We start from the raw sequence: 20,406 nt of genomic DNA on the forward strand, positions 1-20,406 counted from the left end.
CTAAATTGTAGCCGGGCACAAGTATGATTATTAAATATTTGTGGTGGGCTGCACATTGAGTTCTGCTCTCTGTCAGGATGTATAGACATAGCACAAGGAGAGAGCATTACGGATAAATTGCTGCTCAGATATAAAATGCTGAGCTTGGTACAGTGGAATAATGGAGCAGCATGATGAGAAAAGAGCAGGTGTGCAATAATGAAGGACCAGAATGAAACATTCCTAAACGTATTACCTATGAGTAACTCAGTGGAGATAACTATGCATGTTGTTGTAATAGAGAGGAAAAAAGACACCTTAATAGCAAAGTGAGAGATTAGTTTGTTCTGGAGAGAGACAAGCAAGAGAGAAAAAATACTGCAGGTTGTAAGGTGGGGTTTTTCTAATATCTATGGGAAAGCACCTGGGACATTTAGATATATACATTTATATACTGTATATATAAATGGGGGACTTGGTACTTGAATAGGAGGAAGAAACAATTTAGGGTGTGCTACATGTGCTTAGCATGTATTTGATTTTGTTCTGTTGGTTGACTGTGTACGCAGTGAGTGGAGGATGGACTGAATGGAGCTACTGGTCTTCTTGTACATCGGACTGTACCCACAGGAGAAGCAGAGATTGTACTCAACCTGCTCCACGCAATGGAGGACAGGAATGTCCAGGTCTTGGCACAGAGACTCGAAACTGTACCAATGAACTTTGTATGCACAGTAAGTATCATCACACTTGTATGCACAGTAATCGACAACCATGCAGATAAAATAATGCAGATTTGAGAGGTTCTTCACTATTTACCTTGATTTGTCTAAGAGACAACAAACGAAGCATTACTTCTAGTAATTACACAGTTTAGGAAAGGTCATACATGTAAAGACATTATCATATGAACCTTTCTGTTGCAGGTTATCACATGCTGGAAATGCACTGCCCGGCCAAAAACAAAAGTCGCCACCAAAAAAAAGGTCACACACTCTAATTTTCCGCTCGACCACCTTTAGCTTTGATTACGGCATGCATTCACTGTGGCATTGTTTCGATAGGCTTCTGCAATGTCACAATATTTATTTCCATCCAGTGTTGCATTAATTTTTCCACAAATGATGGGAGAGTCGGACCACTGCGCAAAGCCTTCTCCAGCACATCCCAAAGATTCTGAATAGGGTTAAGTTCTGGACACTGTGGTGGCCAATCCATGTGTGAAAATTATGTCTCATGCTTCCTGAACCACTCTTTCAAAATTTAAGCCAGATGAATCCTGGCATTGCCATCTTGGAATATGCCCGTGCCATCAGGGAAGAAAAAATCCATTGATGGAATAACCTGGTCATTCAGTATATTCAGGTAGTCAGCAGACCTCATTCTTTGGGCTCATGCAGTAACTATCCAATAGGATAGTTACTGCATGCTTAGTTTAGTTAGTTGCTTAGTTAATTCCAGGTGGCAACTTTTTTTTTGGCTGGGCAGTGTATATATAGATAACTTGCTTGCTTTAGAAATGCTCAATTGCGTAGATCAGATAAAAAATAAAACTTCAGGGTGCGCTCCTTTGTGGCAATTGGAACAATGATGGCTGAGTCTTTAATTTCAAATCCCTGACCTGCAGGGACTGAGCAGAAATTTTACCCCTCTAGATTTTTCCATTTTGGGCAGTACAAGGAAGGTTTATAACCTCTATCAGCTTTTTTAGCTGTCTTTGTCTCAATTGGGAGACTTCTCCTTATGCCCTTTTCACATAACGGATGTCAGACAGAACAGGAAGTGAAGAAAAAATTCCATACATCCTGTTTAATTGAAACTAAGGTGACCAGCGCTATGGAATATACAGTGAGAGTAGGTACGGTGTAAGCTGCCAACAACCAAACCCAAAAGGGTTAAAGAGTGAAATATGTGCTAGTTGGGTTGTGAACGGCGCTACCGTGTTAAAAAATACACTTGGTGAATAAATAACGTAAAAATGTTGAAAGTGCTTGATATTAAATAAATAGATATATTTTATAAAGTGCACATGTGACTCATAGTTTTCAGAGACTATTTGTAGTGAAGAAACACACATACCCTGTGCCTTTAAAAAGTGCAATAATAAAGTGCATAAGTGCTAGTGCAAAACAAAAGACACAAAACTGAAATAGGGCAGTGGTTTTTTTATTTTTCATTAAACATACCATGTGTGATGTGTGTCTAATTTAAAGAACAAATCATAAAGTGGTTGTGCACAATAAAAAAACTCTCAAAGGTTCTGTGCTGCAGTGAGCAGAAATGTGCAAAAATGGAACATTCAGTTGAAAAATGATTGTGAGTAAAAAGGACTTTAGGGCTGCAGACACCTGCGTGACCGCTAGGTGTCGCACCCTGTATACAACCTGGTGAGGCTTTTCTGCTGGATGGATACCGTGTAGGGGTTATTTCCTCCTCTGGTCTCCTAATGTGCCGCGTGGTGCCTCAAAAAAGAAACACAGAGACGAAAAACCCCCTGGTGTCGTATCTCAAAAACAAGGGCAGAAAAAATGTAGTGACTCACGGTGGAAGATGCAGGCTGTCCGCGATCAGTGTTGTTGTGTGCCGGGAAGCTTCCGCGTTCCACGGCTCTGGCTCCGAGTGCCGGAAATGACGTGTTGACGTCGAAGACTCCGCCCTACCGGTTTCGTCAAATGACGTCTACAGGAGCGGCGTCAACGTACTGACTTCCCGGCCATTAAATAGCGTCCCATCTCCTAGCAACAACAGGGCCTCCCCCGCCGCCATATTGGTGCTGTCAGCTGAAGCCGGACCGAGGCCATCTTGTGCCTCAATGCAATGCCCGCCTCGCTAACCCTAATAGGAGTGTTTAGCTATCTGTTCATCATTTCGGGGACAGCCTGTTCGGATCAATTTAAACGACAATTTAAAAAACTTTATTGGTGAAAAAAATTGTTTTTTAAAAAAGATATGTAAAAATAAAAAATATAAAAAATATAAAAAATTAAGAATTATATAAAAAAATATATTTAAAATTGCTAAAAGCAACGGTGCATATTCCTCTTTAAAAACATTAGTCTGACTATAAGAAGCGGAGTATTTCTTTTATTTTAAAAAAAAAAAAAAAAATCCTGTTTAGTTTAGGCTGATCAGACAGAAGAGGAAATCATTAGAATTCCAACTACTTTTCATTTATTTGAAGGGTGTCTGACTAAACAGGAGATTAGAGGAAATCTCTAAAGGGAGGACCCAGGCAGCAATAAAAACACATATTACATAGTAGTGTAAGTAGGATTTAGATTCTCTTTCAGCAATGTATTGCTGACTGGGTTCCTTTCAGGGAGAATTGCCCTCAATTACTGTCTAGGTGACAGGTGTCAGCAGAGGATTGGAGGAGAATTATATTTAAATCTTACCTATTTAAAAGGTGACAGGCAAAACAGTAAATGAGGGGTAATCTCTCCAGGGGAGACAAATACAGCAATTATAACATATTTTATAGTAGAATTAGAAAGGGATAGAACCTCTTTCCGTATTTAAAATCAAACAGAAACATCTACTCAACAGGGATACAAATAGAATTTAAAACCTGACAGTTCTAAGCTTAGCCCAGAATATAAAAAAAACATTGTTTGGAGTAGGTCTTTAATAACAAATTGCATTACTACCAATGTAAAGTCAATAAAATGCTAGATCTGTGACTTGGATTCCACAAGTCCTCTATTGGGTGTGCCTACTTCTGATAATTAATAATTTTAACTGAAGTCATATACCTTATTATAGTATCCTGCCTTCTAAGTTCTTCTACAACTAGACCAGTCAGGAATCTGCATCAGCCATCCACATACCATTTTACTGTCATGTAGGGAGACTAATGAAAACTGATCTGTGGCTGCTTGCCATTATTAACTTAAAACCATTGTAATTTGTACTGCAGCCGTATGTCGTCCACAGTCTATGGAGTGATCTGTATCATTTTTCTTTTCCGCAAGCTGTTCTTTTTTTTTGTTTTCTTTCTTTTTCATTGTCACTTTAAAGTATATTGATATTTCCTTATATGGCAATATACTGTTTTAGTAACTGTTTTAGTAACTGTGTTCAGTATTCATCACCTCACTAGTACCACTGTGAGGACATGTACTGTGGAGGCTGTGTCCAAAATTTGAAAGGACTATCCCAAAAGCCTTTGATTATTGCTCATTTATTCTCCATTACTGACTTATTATGACTTGCTCTGCACTGTGCCTTTGTGTAGAGACAGCCATCTGAGTTGCCACCCTGATAATCTGATGATTGATGGGGTAATAATCAAAAATCAGAAGGAAAGTATGAAGAAGCAGTGATTTACAGAATTAATGAAACAGAAACAAGGAGATGCATGCACTGCAGTTTCTCAGGTACAGCTTACTCCATAGAAAGGAAACACTGAGAGGCACAGTAGTGACATCACCAAATCTAACTCCAGATTTTAAAAGATTAGCAGTCAGAAGCAGCAATGCCTTTGAGGATATCTGCCTAAAGCTGGCCATAGATAAATCAAAATTCTATGGTCGGTCCCACTCGACAGAAATCAATCTAACCATCAACTTTTGTCAAATGGGTCTGATAAAACATTCCTTTGATCAGCAGCTGCAGCCAATTGGCTACAGCGCAGATCAGTATATTCTTACACTAGAGGAGTCCCCGCTGTTAGAATACATTAGCAAATTCGGGAGAATTCATCCATCCATCTATTTCGCTTGTGTGAAAAGAGAATTTTTTTTTTTGTTTGTTTTTTTCAATCTGCCTTCTGGATGATCAAAAAAAAAAGTGAATCATCTATGGCCAGACTTATTTGATCTCATTCTGCATATATATCAGGCTCAATGTATTGGAGTACCAAGGCAAAGGAAGTGCACTGCTATTTTAATATTGGAATGCAAGACAAATTGCATATTTTTTAGGGTTCTGCTTAGGAACAATTAACATTTCTAGATATTCCCTATAAGATACCATATCTTCTTGTTTTGCGTTCAGGTCTTTTTTTTACTGCTGACATGACATGGTGCTAATTCACAGCATTTTATGTTGGTTATGGTTCTATTAAAACTTTTGCAAAAAAAAAAAAAACGTTTGTGTCAATTTAAAATAAAAAATAGCTTCTTGTTCTATGAACAAATGAAAATTAGTTTATTTACTTAAACATTATTGCCACTATTAAAACAAGTACTTAAATATAGTCTTATGCACTACCTAAGCTCTAAATGAATTTGTCCGTCTACTGCTGGTAGCTCATTGATTTCTGTCCCTTGTTCGGTCAGTTCACTGACGATGTACAATATTTTATCCTGACTTCAAAGGGAATTGAATCTGCAAACACTCCATACTTATTAACTTTGTTCCCTCCATGGAATCGACTCTCTAGAGACATCATTTCAGCTGCGAAAAAACAGGGTGATGTTTCATGTTTCTGGATCAAACTACAGTTTTGCTAGAGGCATTCCTCATAACTTAAAGATCGCTTACTCCAGGCTGCCTCTTCTTGAGGTGCTGGGTATTCCGGTTATCATTTCAGTTGTTATTGAAGTCATCAAAGACTGCAAACATTACACTTAAAGAGAACCTTGCACTAAAATTGTAACATCCGCTTCTTTAGATAGGCCCCTTTCCCCCATCTCAAAATGATAAAGAAAAGAAAAAATACCAGTGGGGGAAAAAAAAGTTAATTAATAACTTATCCTAACTTTTGCCTGCAGCTCCTCAGCTAGGGTTAAGTCAGCATACCTTGGGTGTCAAGTAGCCCAAATCTGGCAAGAAGGCATTACTGCTCTGTGATGTAGCATCATCCTGCAAGATTTGGACTGCTCTACATTCCCTGGGATATTGCCTGAAGGATTCTGACGTCAACCCCTGCAACACAGAAGTGGGGGTGAAATTTAAGCTTTTTTACTAACACACTCCCCTTCCATAGGTGTTTTTAAATTTACTTTGCAGCAGATAAACATGGGGGACCTTACATATAAAGTGGACCTTGAATGGAGTGCAAGTTGTGCTTTAAGAACACTAAAAATGAATTCAGAAAGGAAAAATCAATGTGGAACATTGTAAACTACTAGAGCAGGGATTCCCAAACTACGATGCAATTGTTCAGGAACTACAATTCCCATCACGCCTAATCATGTATGTGAATGTCAGAGTTTTACAATGCCTCATGGGATGTGTAGTTCTGCAACAGCTGCAGGGCCGTAGTTTGGGAATCCCTGTACTAGAGAACATCATTGATTATATCCTTTTTTATACTGTAAGTTCTACTTTCCCTTTGCCATTGTGCAAATCAACTTCTTCTTGGTCTTTGCCTAGTGAGGTCCCACCCCAGCAAACGGGTAGGTCTTTACTCACTGTGACTGCTCCTCCATCTGACATTGGTCATTCTCCAGTGAGATCCTACCTCCAGCACATACACATACAGTATGTCTCTCCCCTGTAGCCCTTCTCCAGCACAAACTCTTCAGTTTCCTTTCTAGAGACTTCAGTCTACACTCAATAGTGATAAGCTGAATGTACCTGGGTTTGGTTTGAGCAAGGTTCACCAAACATTACTAAAGTTTAGGGGCTGAATTCAAACCCATTGAAGTCAATGGGAGCCGAATGTTTACAGTTCTGGCCATTTTTCGAGCTAATAGACAAATGATTGTTAAAGAAATGGCCTCAAAGCCTGGGCACTGCATTGAGGGATATGTACCAAACCTTAAAAATATATATATATATATATAAATTACTGTAGATTTGTTGGGGAATAGCAACTTTAACCACTTGCCAACCAGCCGCCGCATTTATACGGAGGCAGGTCAGCAGGTTCATGCAAATCACCGTTCCTGTACAGCAGTTTGCGGGAGCGATACTGGGGGCGTGCGCACGCGCGCCCACAGGCCAATGGGAAAGCTGATCCACAGGGCGAGCGGCCGCGATGGCCGCCGGGCACCCCCGATCGCTCCCCATGAAGAGAAAATGGTGGTCTGTTGTTGTAAACACAGCAGACCGTTGTTCTCTCAGCTATCAACACAGAGCGCCTGTGTTCCTCCTATTTAGGAACACAGGTCTCTGTGTTGATTTCACAAGCCCACTCCCCCCACAGTTAGAAAACACCACCTTGGCTCACATTTAACCCTTTGATCACCCCTGGGTTAACCCCTTCCCTGCCAGTGTCATTATTACAGTAACAGTGCATATTTTTAGCACTAATTACTGTAGTAATCTGGTCCCCCCAAAAGTGTCATAAATGTCAGTTAAGGGTCCAATCTGTCCGCCGCAATGTCGCAGTCTTGCTAAAAATCGCTGATTGCCGCCACTGCTAGTAAAAAATAATTAAATAAATAACAATTACATAAATCTTTCCCCTAGTTTGTTTTTTCCAGAAATTCTGAATTGTTTATAGTGCAAAAAAAATATTCAAATACCACCAAAATAAAGCTCTATTTGTGGTAAAAAAAAAGGACATCAATTTTTTTTTTGGGTACAGCTTTGCATGACTGCGCAAGTAACACAGTGCCAAATCGCAAAAAATGGCCTGGTCATTAAGGGGGAAAATCTTCCGGTCCAGAAGTGGTTAATAATCAAAATTGCAAAACTCTATTACAAAATATTGCCTGTGGAATGATCTGACCCTACCTGAAGTGAAGTGGTGCATCTGTGCGATGTTTACAACCTATTACAGCAACATTGACATTCACAAATATAAAGTGTGTTTAAATTGCCAACAAAATGACAGCTCCCAGTCACTTTTTTCTGATTGTAAACAAATGGCCAGAGATTCTATAAATCTATGTTGTATACCAGACCCTTATCCTGGATAAGTGTCTGTTATAGATGTCAATGGGATACCCTCCTACACAAAAAAATGACATGGGGTTTTCCACTAACTTAGGCCTGGAAGACCCCATGCAAAAAAAAGAAAAAAAATGCATGCAGTTGCCCCCCCCCCCAACACACATCTGAACCCTAAAACTGCTTGCCCGCTACTCTCAGCTCCAGCTGATGACATAATTGACGGTATAAAAACATAACCATATTTGGTCAATGATGTCACAGGATCACAGTGATGTCATTGACCATATTACATCATGTCCATATATGGCCAATGATGTCAGTAACGAGCAAGCAGTCATCAGGTTCAGATGTGTGTTAACAGGTAGCATTTATTTATTATTTTGCTAATGGGCATTGGGCATCGTGATTGGTGTAGATCTACATCGCTGGACATCGTTATTATCAATGGATGTACATTGTGGGCCATTTTGTTTTTCTTTTTATTATATAGATGTTAATGTGGGACCCAAAAAAATGACATGGGGCATCCCCCATTTCATTTCATTTCAGATGCTTCAGGTCTGGTATACAGTTTAAGGGGGACCCCACCAAAAAAGAGTATGATCTGGTATGAATTTCAATGGAAAACCCAATGCCAAAAAAAAGTTACCAAAGAACAACATGAGGTTCCCACCCCCCCCCCCTCCCCCCGCCCAAAAATTTCATACCAGACCCTTACCTGGGCATGTAGCCTGGCAGACCAGGAAAGGGTGGAATCTATGTGTGCCTACCTTTCTGAACTTTACCTGTCCACGTGCCCTCAACATGGGAGGGGTACCTTGCCAGGGGAGAAAAGCAACTCATCCCCATGTTGATGAAGGCAAGGACCTGTTCCCTGAAACCCTAGCCACTGGTTGTTGGGTGCTGCAGGCAGGGAGCCTATTGGAATCTGGAAGCCTAGTTTAACAACAGTGGCACCTGAATATGGATATCATTCACAAAAAAGGTAAACAAAATGTTAACACAGTTTTTGACAAGTGTTGTATTAAAAAAAAAAAAAAAATAGGCCCATAATATAGATCCACGATGCCTGATGCCCGCAAACCCCCCCAAAAAAAACAGTGACCAAATACGATGATGCCATTTACTGAATAATAGCTTCCTGAGCAATATATGGGAATATATGGCATTATATGGCAATATGGCAATATATGGGAAGGTGTGGGGATAGTGGTGACATCATTGCCCAAATATGGTGATGTGGCAATATTTAAACAATGATGTCACCCTATCCCTTCCACTTTTCCTATGCAGTCAGGGATTCCTGGCCATGTAAGTAAATTGGCAGCTGACATCAGTGGTTGGTAAGAATGCAGTGTCCAAGCACCAGCCACTTCCTTAGCAACCATGCAAGCAAGAAGCTGTCATTTATGTTTGGACAGAACACTCAGCTCATCCCCAGCAGCCACACACCAGTCATTCCACTCTGAGACCAGACGCACAGGAATTAATTTATTAAAGGGCTGCTCGGCTGCAAATAGGCTGTATGCTTTGCAAAGGAATTTGCACTTTGCAAGTTAATTTGCCCCAAAGCTTAATGAATGAGGTGAAGTTCTGCTGACTTCCATCATAAATTCATGGGCAAGCAAAAATGCAGTTGCTTTTTTTTATTTTTCTTGAAAGTAGTTCGGTATTCTTTGCAAAGTGAAATTTTACCACATTTACTAAGCTCTGGGGCAAATTCCCATGCAAAGTGAACAGCCTATGGTAGATAATCTCCAGAGTCTGCAGGTTCAGTAAAACTCACTTAACCTTCCTGGAGGTATGATTATTTCAGATTTTAGGTGCTGAAACGGTACCATTATTTTGCATGTAATTGTTAACCTCCCTGGCATTATGATTATGTCAGGAATTACATACCAAAAGCGGTACAATTCTTTTCATGGAAATTTGGCGTTATGTATTATAGGCCTACAATTCTTAGTAATTACTGACTTAAACCTGACCAAAACAAGACTCTAGTAGACATCCCAGATGTGATAAATTTGAAACACAAACACGTGAATTATAATCGAATCAATAATATTATTTTATTATTTAATATATAATATATATAATAAAATTATATTATTGATTAGATTATAATTCATGCATTATATATTATATATAGATATATGTGTGTATATATATATATATAATATATAACGCATGAATTATAATTGAATCAATAATATAATTTTATATATATATATATGTGTGTGTGTGCATATATATATATATATATATATATGTATATATATATATATATATGTATACACATATATATATATATGCATATATATATATGCATATATATATATATACCGGTATATATATATATATATATATATATATATATGCATATATATATATATATATATATAATATAAAATGTGTTTTGTGTAACGTTTTTTTTTTTTTTTTTTTTGAATTTCCCTCCCTAGTTCCGCTCCCATGCAGCATTGCTGCTGCAGGGAACGGAACTAGGAAGTGATCAGACCGACGGAGGGACGGAGGAGCGGCGGGACTCTCGGCTGGCGATCTCAGCAATGAGAGATCATCGCTGGATCACCAGGAGAAGGTAAGAGAACACCACTGCGCTCTCTGCAATCCACCCCGAGCGTGACTCGGGGTTACCGTTCCTGATATGAAAAATCAACCCCGAGTCACGCTCGGGATTACGGCCAAGGAGGTTAAGGATGAGCAGCCCAAACCAACTATTTACATATGATTTCTTTTTACTGTGCGTTCTTCTTTATAACATCTCGGGTATGATAAAGTTTAAAACACAAAACCATAAATTATAATATAATAAATAACCATAAAAAATAACAAATAATATAATAATAATAATACTTTTTATTCAATACATTATAGTAAATAACATAATCAAAAACACAGACATTTTTTTTGGCCAAACAAGGATGCAATATTAGTAGTCATATTGCTTCAGTAAATGTCCTGGGTATAGAAAATTTTAAAACATGGTACAGCACAAATTTTTCCAGTGTCGTCACATTTAGAGCAGCAAACCACACACATCCTTGTGGGTGCAGGCTTCTTTTCCGTTGGTGGAATGTGGTCCATAAAGTGACAACCGGTCAGGCGTTCGGGGTTCACAACACCAGCAGCACAGCATCCGGATCTATTTACAGCCTTTGGTGTTTGGTACCTGAGAAATATCAGTTCGGCAACTTTACAAACAAAGTCCACATGAACCACAAGCCTGTCACTCTTTTTTTTTAGTAGAATGAATGCGTTCTACAAACATTGTTCAAGAAGTTGCCTGAAGATTTTTTTGTAATATTTGTTTTGTTGTTTCCGCATTGCTGGATAAAAAGTCATGGCCTGGTCAGCTCTGTCCACACCTCCCATGGTGTTATTGTAATCCATCACCAGTTGTGGTTTCATTGCGTCTTTTCCAGCTTTTGTGTGTACCATGAGAGTAGAGGTGTTGTGAATGGTACTGATTAGGCACACATCTTTTTTGTCGCTTTCAGTGCCATCATTTTGCCTTTCTGCCAGGAATCTATTTCTCCTGCCTTGAGCTTTTTATTGGCAAAGGTTGGTGGCATGTCAAGCCGGTTAGCTCTAACGGTCCCATACGCATCCGTCTTGTTTTGAAGAAGGAACTCATAGAGTTCTGGAGACGTATAAAAATTGTCTGCAATGGCTCAATCAACGTAAGAACCGAAGCGGTTGCCATTCCATAACTGCTGAATCGTTCATTGAATTTGGTTCCTTTCCCAGTGTATAGGACCGAATTCCATATGTAACTAGTGCTGGATTCACATAGCATAAATGATTTTATGCCAAAGCGTGCTCTCTTTGACGCTATATACTGTATCCAGCTGAGTCTTCCTTTGTAGGCCATTAGACTTTCGTCGATACAAATGTCTCTATCTGGTACATAGGACTGCTGGAAATTTTTTAGAATAATTTTATAAACGTCCCAAATCTTTTTGAGCTTTGGAGCTGAATGAGAAGTCTCATCAAATTCATCATTATTTGCAAAGTGCAAATATTTCATAATGAGCGAAAATTGGTATTCCGACATGAACGTGCCAAAAAAAGGAGTGGCCAGGAATTTGTTGGTGGTCCAATACCACTTCTGCCGGGGTTTCCCCACCACTCCCTGCAGAATAATAAGGCCCAGAAACTTCCAGATGTCCGCTTTGGTCACTGGTTCCCACATCCTGCTCCTTGAAAATCGACGATGCGCAGCAGCTTGTTGCTCCTGGTATCGATTTGTTTCCATAACAGTCTTTTCAATAACCTCATCGGTCAAAAAGAGTTGGAGGTATGCCAAGGGGTTGTCATCCTCAACATCCACTTTGATACCAGGTGCTCCAGTAAACGGGAACCTTGGGGTCGCTACGTGCTCCGTACCGCAGTCAATCGAGCACCAAGTCTGCACATCGCTGGGCACAGTCGCTGAAATTGCTTTCTGTGTCCGATGACTATGTCCTTCCCCATGAATCGCTATCACTCCATTCTGCAAGCTATTCTGTATCGCTGTCGCTGTTTTCCAGCAGGTCATATACCGCTTTTGAGGTGGCGGCGCGCTTTTTTGATGCCATAGTCGCTCTGCAGTTTCCAGACACAAAGTACAGGAAAAATGCAGGAAGGGCACTGGGGAAAGCACTGGGGGGCAATCTAAGGTCAATTTATTTTATTTTAGTAATGTAATCCAATAGGATTACAATATATCAGTGTGTTTGTGTTTTTAACTTTTTGAATTTGCCGCCGGTTCCACCCCCCTGCGACGTGACGCTCGCAGAAGACGGAAGCCGGGGCTCACAGCATCGGGCGGAAGATCCGGCCGCCATATGCTGCAGGGACACATCGCGGGATCCCGGGACAAGGTGAGTACCCTCTCTTTCAGGATCCAGCGATGCTCCCTGTTGGTACCCTGAGTGTGGCTCGGGGTTACCACTAATGGCAGTGAAATTGCACCCCGAGCCACACTCGGGAATACCGATAAGGAGGTTAAATAGCTGTCTTTGTCCCCTTTCTCTTCGGCAGAAGTTTCTCATTGCTTCTCAGTGTGTAGCCCAGGAGTGGGTGTAGCAAGTTTTACATCAGCAGAGTATGAGCATTAACCCAACAGTGCCCAATCTGCAATGTATGTGCTCCATTTGCCGACCGCAATACATATATAAACGTTGTGGTTTGCGATTGGTTTACCGGGATTATGGCTGTAGATATCAGCCATAACCCTGGTATTGTTTTTTACAGCTGGCAGCTGACTTTCCCATGAAACTGGTCTGAGTGGCTTATGAACCACTGTAATGCTTTCAGAAGCGTTGGGAATGAAGAACCCTTCCGCCGCTTGCCGGTGTTTCTCAGGCTTACAGTTTCTGCCAGTTTGCCCGAGAAACGATCCAACAGTGCCAGCTGGGCACACAGGCGATCAAAGAGTTGATCTTTTTTCTTTCTTTGATCGCCTCTGTGGCCTTGGAGGACTGGAGCGACATCATGATATCACTTCTGGTCCAGGCTGGATGTAAACAAGATCAAATTTTTGTTTTAGGTATTTTGCTTTTATAGATAAAGGAGAGATTTGGCATCTCTTTGACCTCAGATCTCTCCATTAAGATGACTTTTCATCCTTATTTCTATTACAAGGTATGTTTACATTCCTTGTAAAAGGAATAAAAGAAATCCCCAAAAAAAATTAATGAGACAGTGTAAAAATAAAAAATAAATAAGAAAAGAAAAATTAAAAGCGTCCCCATCCCTCCGTGCTCACACACAGAAGTGAACGTTTGCAAAACCGCTGAGCAAATACAGTGTGACATAAAAAATTGCAACAATCTGAATTGTATTTCCTAGGGTGTCTGCTAAAAAAAATGAATGATAATGTTTGGGGGTTTTAAGTAGTTTTCTAGAAAAAAATATGGATTTAAACTTGCAAACAAAAAGTGCCAGAAAAGTGCCACCAAAAGCATGGTCTTATGCCCCGTACACACGTGCAGATTATCTGAAGACTTTTGTCTGTAGACTTACCAAAACCATATAATATGAGGTCAAACCTAAACACTTTCAATTTGTATGCAATCCGGCAGGCCCTTGCACTACATAGAAAAGGTAAGTCTGAAGACAAAAGTCTTCAGATAATCTGCACGTGTGTAGGGGGCATTAAAGTCTTAAACCATTAGTGACCAGTCTAAAATGTATGTGCATTAACCTTTCAGTGATCAGTCACCACAGAAGAAGCTCTAACCAATTAGTACCTCTGTTTATCAATGAAAAACCCTCGATGATCTATCTGCACTGTATGTGATCTGTTTCAAAAGCATCCACCACTTTTTGATCTATCACCAGAATTTGATCGATTGTTCAGTTTCAATCCCCAATCTAAACTACAATTAAAGTAAAAAAAGAATCAAAATAGGAAAAAAACGACAACACCTTTGTAGAAAGCAATTCGATTATTTTGCTGTATTCAACATGGTCATTTTGATGCAAAATCCTTGCAGTCATTCAAAATCCCATGTTATGTCTATAAGTACTTTGTACTTTTAGCAAAACATAGAATTGAATGTCTCTTCATAAATTTTGGAGTGTTTGGCCAGCTTTAGGCCTAAACTCCGTTGAAGCAATTTTCTGTAGATATGGTCATACACATACGTTTAATGCATAAAACTGTACAGATTCAAGTGACTGCATTTTTCCTTCTGAACATGGATTGTGAATAGGCGTGAAAGATGTATAATCCTCATTACTGTCCTGGGGATCTTCTTACAACATCAACATTACAGGCTTACCAATATGAAATTTGGTGTTTTCAAAGAAGAAGGTTAATTCATAATATGCAGCACACAGTACAGGAGTCACCTTGACCCGTTTCACAACATTTTTTATACTTTGAACAAACCATGTAGACTTTTACCTTATAAATTGCATACCCCACTGAGAGTGCCCTTATTTTACAAATTGATTGATCACAGGCAGGTCCATGATTGATACTGGCAATATGGCAATTTGTAGTCATAAAGCAAACCGTGTACTGTGGTTCTATATATCAGTGTCTAGAAACTGTACCAACCATGCGTTCCAAAAACATGAATGTGTCAGATAATAAAAAAAAAAAAATCATATGTATAGTTACAAGAAATGGCCACGTGTATTTTGTATGGCTGGTTGATTACCTTAAAAAGAAACTCTTCTTATTTTTATTTGACAATTTGGACATTTTCAAATATTTTCAACAGTTTTCAAGTGTACAAACTGTTTTGCATAATTTCATTGATTGTCAAAAATATTTATTTTGCAAATAGACATTTAAAACCAGACACTCATGACACTAATTAAAAAACCCAGAACAGTCTGTATTCTTTCTGGTAGACTGTGTTAATTGACTCATTAACACATTGTAGTCTCTTATTAGAAAGCAAGGGAGGTGACTCATTTAGGTCCATTTTAAGCAATAGCTGCTATCTGTGAGTTCAGAGAACTCTTGCTTAGAGCACCATTTGCTGTCCGTATATGGTAAATACGAAATAGTAAGTAAATGATAGTAATAGTAATAGATAGTAAGTAATAGTATGTGATAGTAAGTAAAAAGAAATAAAGCATTTTTTATTTTTTTAGCACTAAATGTAAAAAAAATAAATAAATCAAAATTAATTTAAAATCAATGCACTATGTATTTAAAGAAAAACATCCCACAACTTCACTTCTATCAAATAATTTTTGGGCGATTTCTGTTTTAGGGACGGTTCACACCACGGGAATGCAATACACAGAGCATTTAAAATGCTGTTTATTTGTGATCTGCAGTGGGTATCAATAATAAGTTAATGACACCCCCAATGCAGGTTTCAAATGCAATGCGTTTGCCCGCACCTAATTGCATGGTACAAAAATAGTATACTATGCAATCTGGGTGCAGTGTATTTATGAACGTAGTGCATGTGCTACTTTTGATGCGATGCGGTACAATTTCATCCCCTTCAAAGTAAATGGAACTGAAATTGCACCACAGAGAACTGCATGTGAATCGCACAAGAACACACAGTGCGTTCCTGTGCTGCCATGGTGTGAACCCTTAAGGAAGGTTTAATTATTAATATAAATGATTTTTCTTAGACCAACAAACATAAATAAAATAGCATTTTTCCTAAGATGTATGTAAACGATGTAATTCTATCTTTTAGCCTAATAAATATACTTACAATGATCCCAGCCGTGCTTATAGACTACAAACTACCCACATGGTATGAAGAGGGGTAGATGGGGAGTTGCTCCGTATCTGTGTCCTAGGTTGACGTTTCTCTTCCATGGATATAGCATGGTGAAGGGTGAATTGTCCCTAAGACAAAAAGTGTGTTACTTTCACAATTATTAGAAAATCAAGAAGATATGGGACTTTAAATATACATTCCAGGGTTGTTAGACACAGACTCAAATAATTTGTAAAAATATAACAATATTTATTAGATATCACATATAATAAATAGAAAGTTTTAAAAAAATATTCACGGATTAAACAGCCGCATAGATATCTATCTTGGCCTTGGGATCCGATTGATTGGCCAACGCAGTTCACAGGTAACCCCACTTCATCAGTGCCGCAGATCCTCTAAGAAATACTGTAATTATGTACAGAAAATACATATGACACATTTACATATGACACATTTACTTATTACATGGTAAGAAGAGGGGTAGATGGGGAGGTGTTCCGTAGCCGTGTCCTAGTCCTAGGTTGACAACGCTTCTCTTCCATGGCTATAGCATGGTGAAGGGTGAATTGTCCCCAAGACAAAAAGTGTGTTACTTTCAGGATTATTAGAAAATCAAAGAGATATGGGACTTTAAATGTACATTCCAGGGTTGTTAGACACAGACTTGAATAATTTGTAAAAAATATAATATTTATTAGATATCGCATATGTTAAAAACATATCTACTGATTAAATAGCCGCATAAATATCTACCTTGGCCTTGGGATCTAGGTAGATTGGCCAACGCAGTTCGTGGGTAACGCGGCTTCATCAGAGATGCAGATCCTCTAAAAAATATTGTAATTATATACAGAAAATACTATATACAGAAAATACTATATACAGAAAATACATATGAGACATTTACTTATTACATGGCATATTGTCATTTAGTTTTTCACATACATTTTTATTAGCTCAATATGCAACGTAAAGGAATATTATATGCAATATACATTTGGATATATATATTCCTTTACATATATTATTCCTTTACATTGTATATTGAGCTAATAAAGATGTATGTGAAAACCTTTATGACATTATGCTATGTAATAAGCAAATGTGTCATATGTAATTTCTGTACATAATTACAGTTTTTCTGAAGCGCAATTGTTCACGGAGGGAGGACTTCCTGTTGGAGGCTTCCATCTTGAAGGAGAGATTCCGTGAAAAGGGCTATGATGAGTCCCTCTTGACTCAGGCTATGACTAAGGCTGATTCCATGCCTAGGGGGGATCTCCTACAGCCAAAAAAGAGAGACTCACCGAAGTCTTTTGATTTCGCCTTTTTCTCAACATACTCAACCCAACACTTCTCCGTAAAAAACATCTTGCGCCGTCACTGGCATATCCTTAAAAACGATGGAGTGTTGGGCCCTCTCTTACCTCCACAGCCTCAAGTCATCTATCGGGGTGTTCCCCCCTTGAGATTACAGATAGCCCCTAACATCAGGGACCCCCCTAAAAGAGTCTCATTTTTTCAACAGATGGGAGGATTTTACAAATGTAGGAGGTGTACTATCTGTAAATTAAATGTGGAAAAGAGGAGGCGCGTGGACACTTTCAGATCCGAAACCACGGGTCAGGATTACACCATTAAGCCATTTATAACATGTACCACAAGATATGTGGTTTATTTGGTGAGATGTCCATGCGGCCTTGACTATGTTGGCCGCACTATCCGAGAGCTTCACGTGAGGCTCAAGGAGCATGTGGCCAACATAGTCAAGGGCTTCCCGAAGCATAGCCTGTCAAGGCATTATGCTGAGTGTCACAATAAAGATCCCAGTGGAACCCTATTTTTGGGCATTGATTGCTTTTCAGGCCACTGGAGGGGAAGCCATATGACAAGGGGGGTCTCGAAGCTCGAGACTAATTGGATATATAGGTTAAGATCTTATACCCCCTTGGGCCTTAATGTAGAATGGGATTTAAATGCCCATATCAGCAACTCATAATTTCTATTCTTTGTGCAGTTTGACTCAAAAATGTTTTAATATGTTTTATGTGATGTTTTTTATGATTGTTAAAAATTTTATGTGATTTTAATCGTCATTTGCTGTTCAGACATTATTGTTATAATAATGTAACTCCCTAGTCCTTTTTGGGTGTCATTGCTGTCTGTGTCGGTAGGTGGCGCTGTTTCCTCGGGCTGCGCTCATTAAATCTATAGTGGATATTTTTATCCTTGATTACTATTTGAATTGCCCCGCTGTTAATATTTTATAGGTCGGGGCATTCGGAAGGTGGAGAATATCGCTATTTTTATCAATATTGGGGGTGTTTTTTGGATATTATTATTTCCATCCCCCTATAGTGTTTTTCTCCATCTCTTCCTCCTTCCTGTCCGGGTGGTTCCGGACCGTGGAGCGCATATCCGGTTTCCGGCATTACGCACTTCCGGCCTCCTTTCCTCCGTCATTAGAAAAGGCACAAGCGTAGCTGGCAACCACACCCCTTGACGACGACTGCTGAAGTCGAAACGTGCGTCGGGTGGCGTGCTAAGCGACGCGTGCCGCAGCGAGGAGGATACAGAGCGGCCATAGACCGAGCACTTGACAGCAGGATGCCTAAGAACGGGCAGGGAGACTCTGGTTATTCATGCGAACATTTCTTCTGAACCCTGTAAGTGGCTCTTTTTAGTGGGAATAAATTCTTGTGAAGCAGTCTGCGCTATGTGATGTTTTTTCTTTTTCCATATTAAACACACACTATCTCTGAGCCTTTGCCTATGAATTGGATATCTGAGTGAGAAGTCTCTGATCCTTCATTTATGCGCATTTGATCCCTGTTGTGGGGATCAACGACATCTGGTAAGGAGTGGTGGTGTTTCTGAGTGCTTTTCTGGTGGTGGTTTACTCTGGATTCGCCTCTATAAAAGTGAAGATACATCTACATGGACTGTTTCCCCATTTTCACGATATATGTTATTGGGTTTAGCGCTACATTTAGTGTCCTATGTCTTTTAAATCTGAAAATTTCCAGGTTTTGTGTGGCTGCTTTACCCCTGTGATTCGTGATCAACTATATGGTCACCTATATATATATTTTTTACTGCCTATAGCGCGGCAATATTGTGTTTTATGTTTGTTTTAGAATTTTAAAAGTGCTGCAGCTCATAGGATTAGACTTTGGGTCTATTTTTATATGTTTTATCTTTGTATTTTTGATATAAATTGCACAGATGGATATATTTGAATTCCGCACATCACATACCATCAACACAGCTGGGATTTTTTCCACTGTAGATTCAGCCTCGGACGATCTAGGAGGTTTGTTCGTAAGGCTGAAAAATCTGATGACAACTGAGCTCCATGCCAGATGGGATGTGGCTTTTTTTGAAAAGTACATTGCGGACGGCATGGTGCCCAGGAGTCTCAGATGGGAGGTGTTCCCCCAAAGTGATGTAGTGGATTTGAGTGAGTGGTCCTTGTTCTTTAACAAAGCAGGGCTGAGTCTTCTCAACTTTATGGTCTCTAAAAAAAGGCTTAAAATGATTAAGTTAGATGAAGACATTAACGTTATTAAAGAGAAACTTGCTTCTTATAAAGAAAAGGATGAATATAAAATCAAGTCCGAGGCACTCAAGAGGCATTTAGAGAAAGAGGATGCCGATCAGAGGGTGAAGAAGCGGAAAAAGTACGCCAGAGATTTGGGAGATTACAACTCACAGCAAATCTTTAAATGGCAGTCTATTAAAACCGCTTCGGCACCCATTGGGGACTCAGACAATGATATGGAGGTTTCTACTATCCCCAATCCCATTGTTGCCGGTCCTTCAAGGGTGGATGTGAATCGCCCCTTTTCCCCTCTCCCCCAGCCGTCCCAATGGAACCATCAGGGCAGAGGGAGGGGTAGGGGAAGGGGTAGGGGTAGGGGTAGAGGTCGTTCCTCTTACCCTCAAAATATCTCCAGGAATGTGCCTGTGATGAATAAATTTGCCCCCTTGGCTAATGAGAATAGGGAGCCTGAGCGTTACATGACCACTCACCCTCAGGGTGGGGGGGCGCCCCCGAACCGACAGGGTGGTTGGTCAGGTGGCTCAAATGCACACCCCTCACAACAATGGGACCAATATCCTAGAACAGGGGATAGACAATATCAAAATGTATCTCACGATACCCCTAATCAGCGTTTTTTTCCCGGGGTCACTCCCAAGGTAAAGAGAAGAAAAAATTTAAAAAAAGGGGGTCAAGAGGGGGGAGGAGACTCCGCCAGAAAAAAGAGGCGTCTTTGAAGGACGGAGGTCTCTTTAATCTTAGCTCTGCCCCGATCTCCAATGATGAGAAGTGCGTTCTCAACAGGGGTCTGAAATATGCACCCCCAAAACAGTTGGACAAGTTTGGTACATTTATTGACCTCCAAAAATACGTAAGAAAGGTCAATATAAA

General features: G+C 39.7%; 1 protein-coding gene across 1 annotated transcript in view; it reads left to right on the top strand.

Moving 5' to 3' along the window:
- The window catches only part of UNC5A (unc-5 netrin receptor A), a 623,577-nt gene that overhangs the window by 469,557 nt on the left and 133,614 nt on the right, over window positions 1-20,406 (top strand). The window contains exon 7 of the mRNA XM_082255192.1: window positions 549-713. Within this exon, the coding sequence (XP_082111318.1) occupies window positions 549-713 (165 nt within the window). The remainder of the gene's footprint in view (window positions 1-548; window positions 714-20,406) is intronic.

This window comes from Pelophylax lessonae (assembly GCF_965119305.1).
Source record: "Pelophylax lessonae genome assembly, chromosome: 4".
In the NCBI taxonomy this organism is placed as follows: Eukaryota; Metazoa; Chordata; class Amphibia; order Anura; family Ranidae; genus Pelophylax; species Pelophylax lessonae.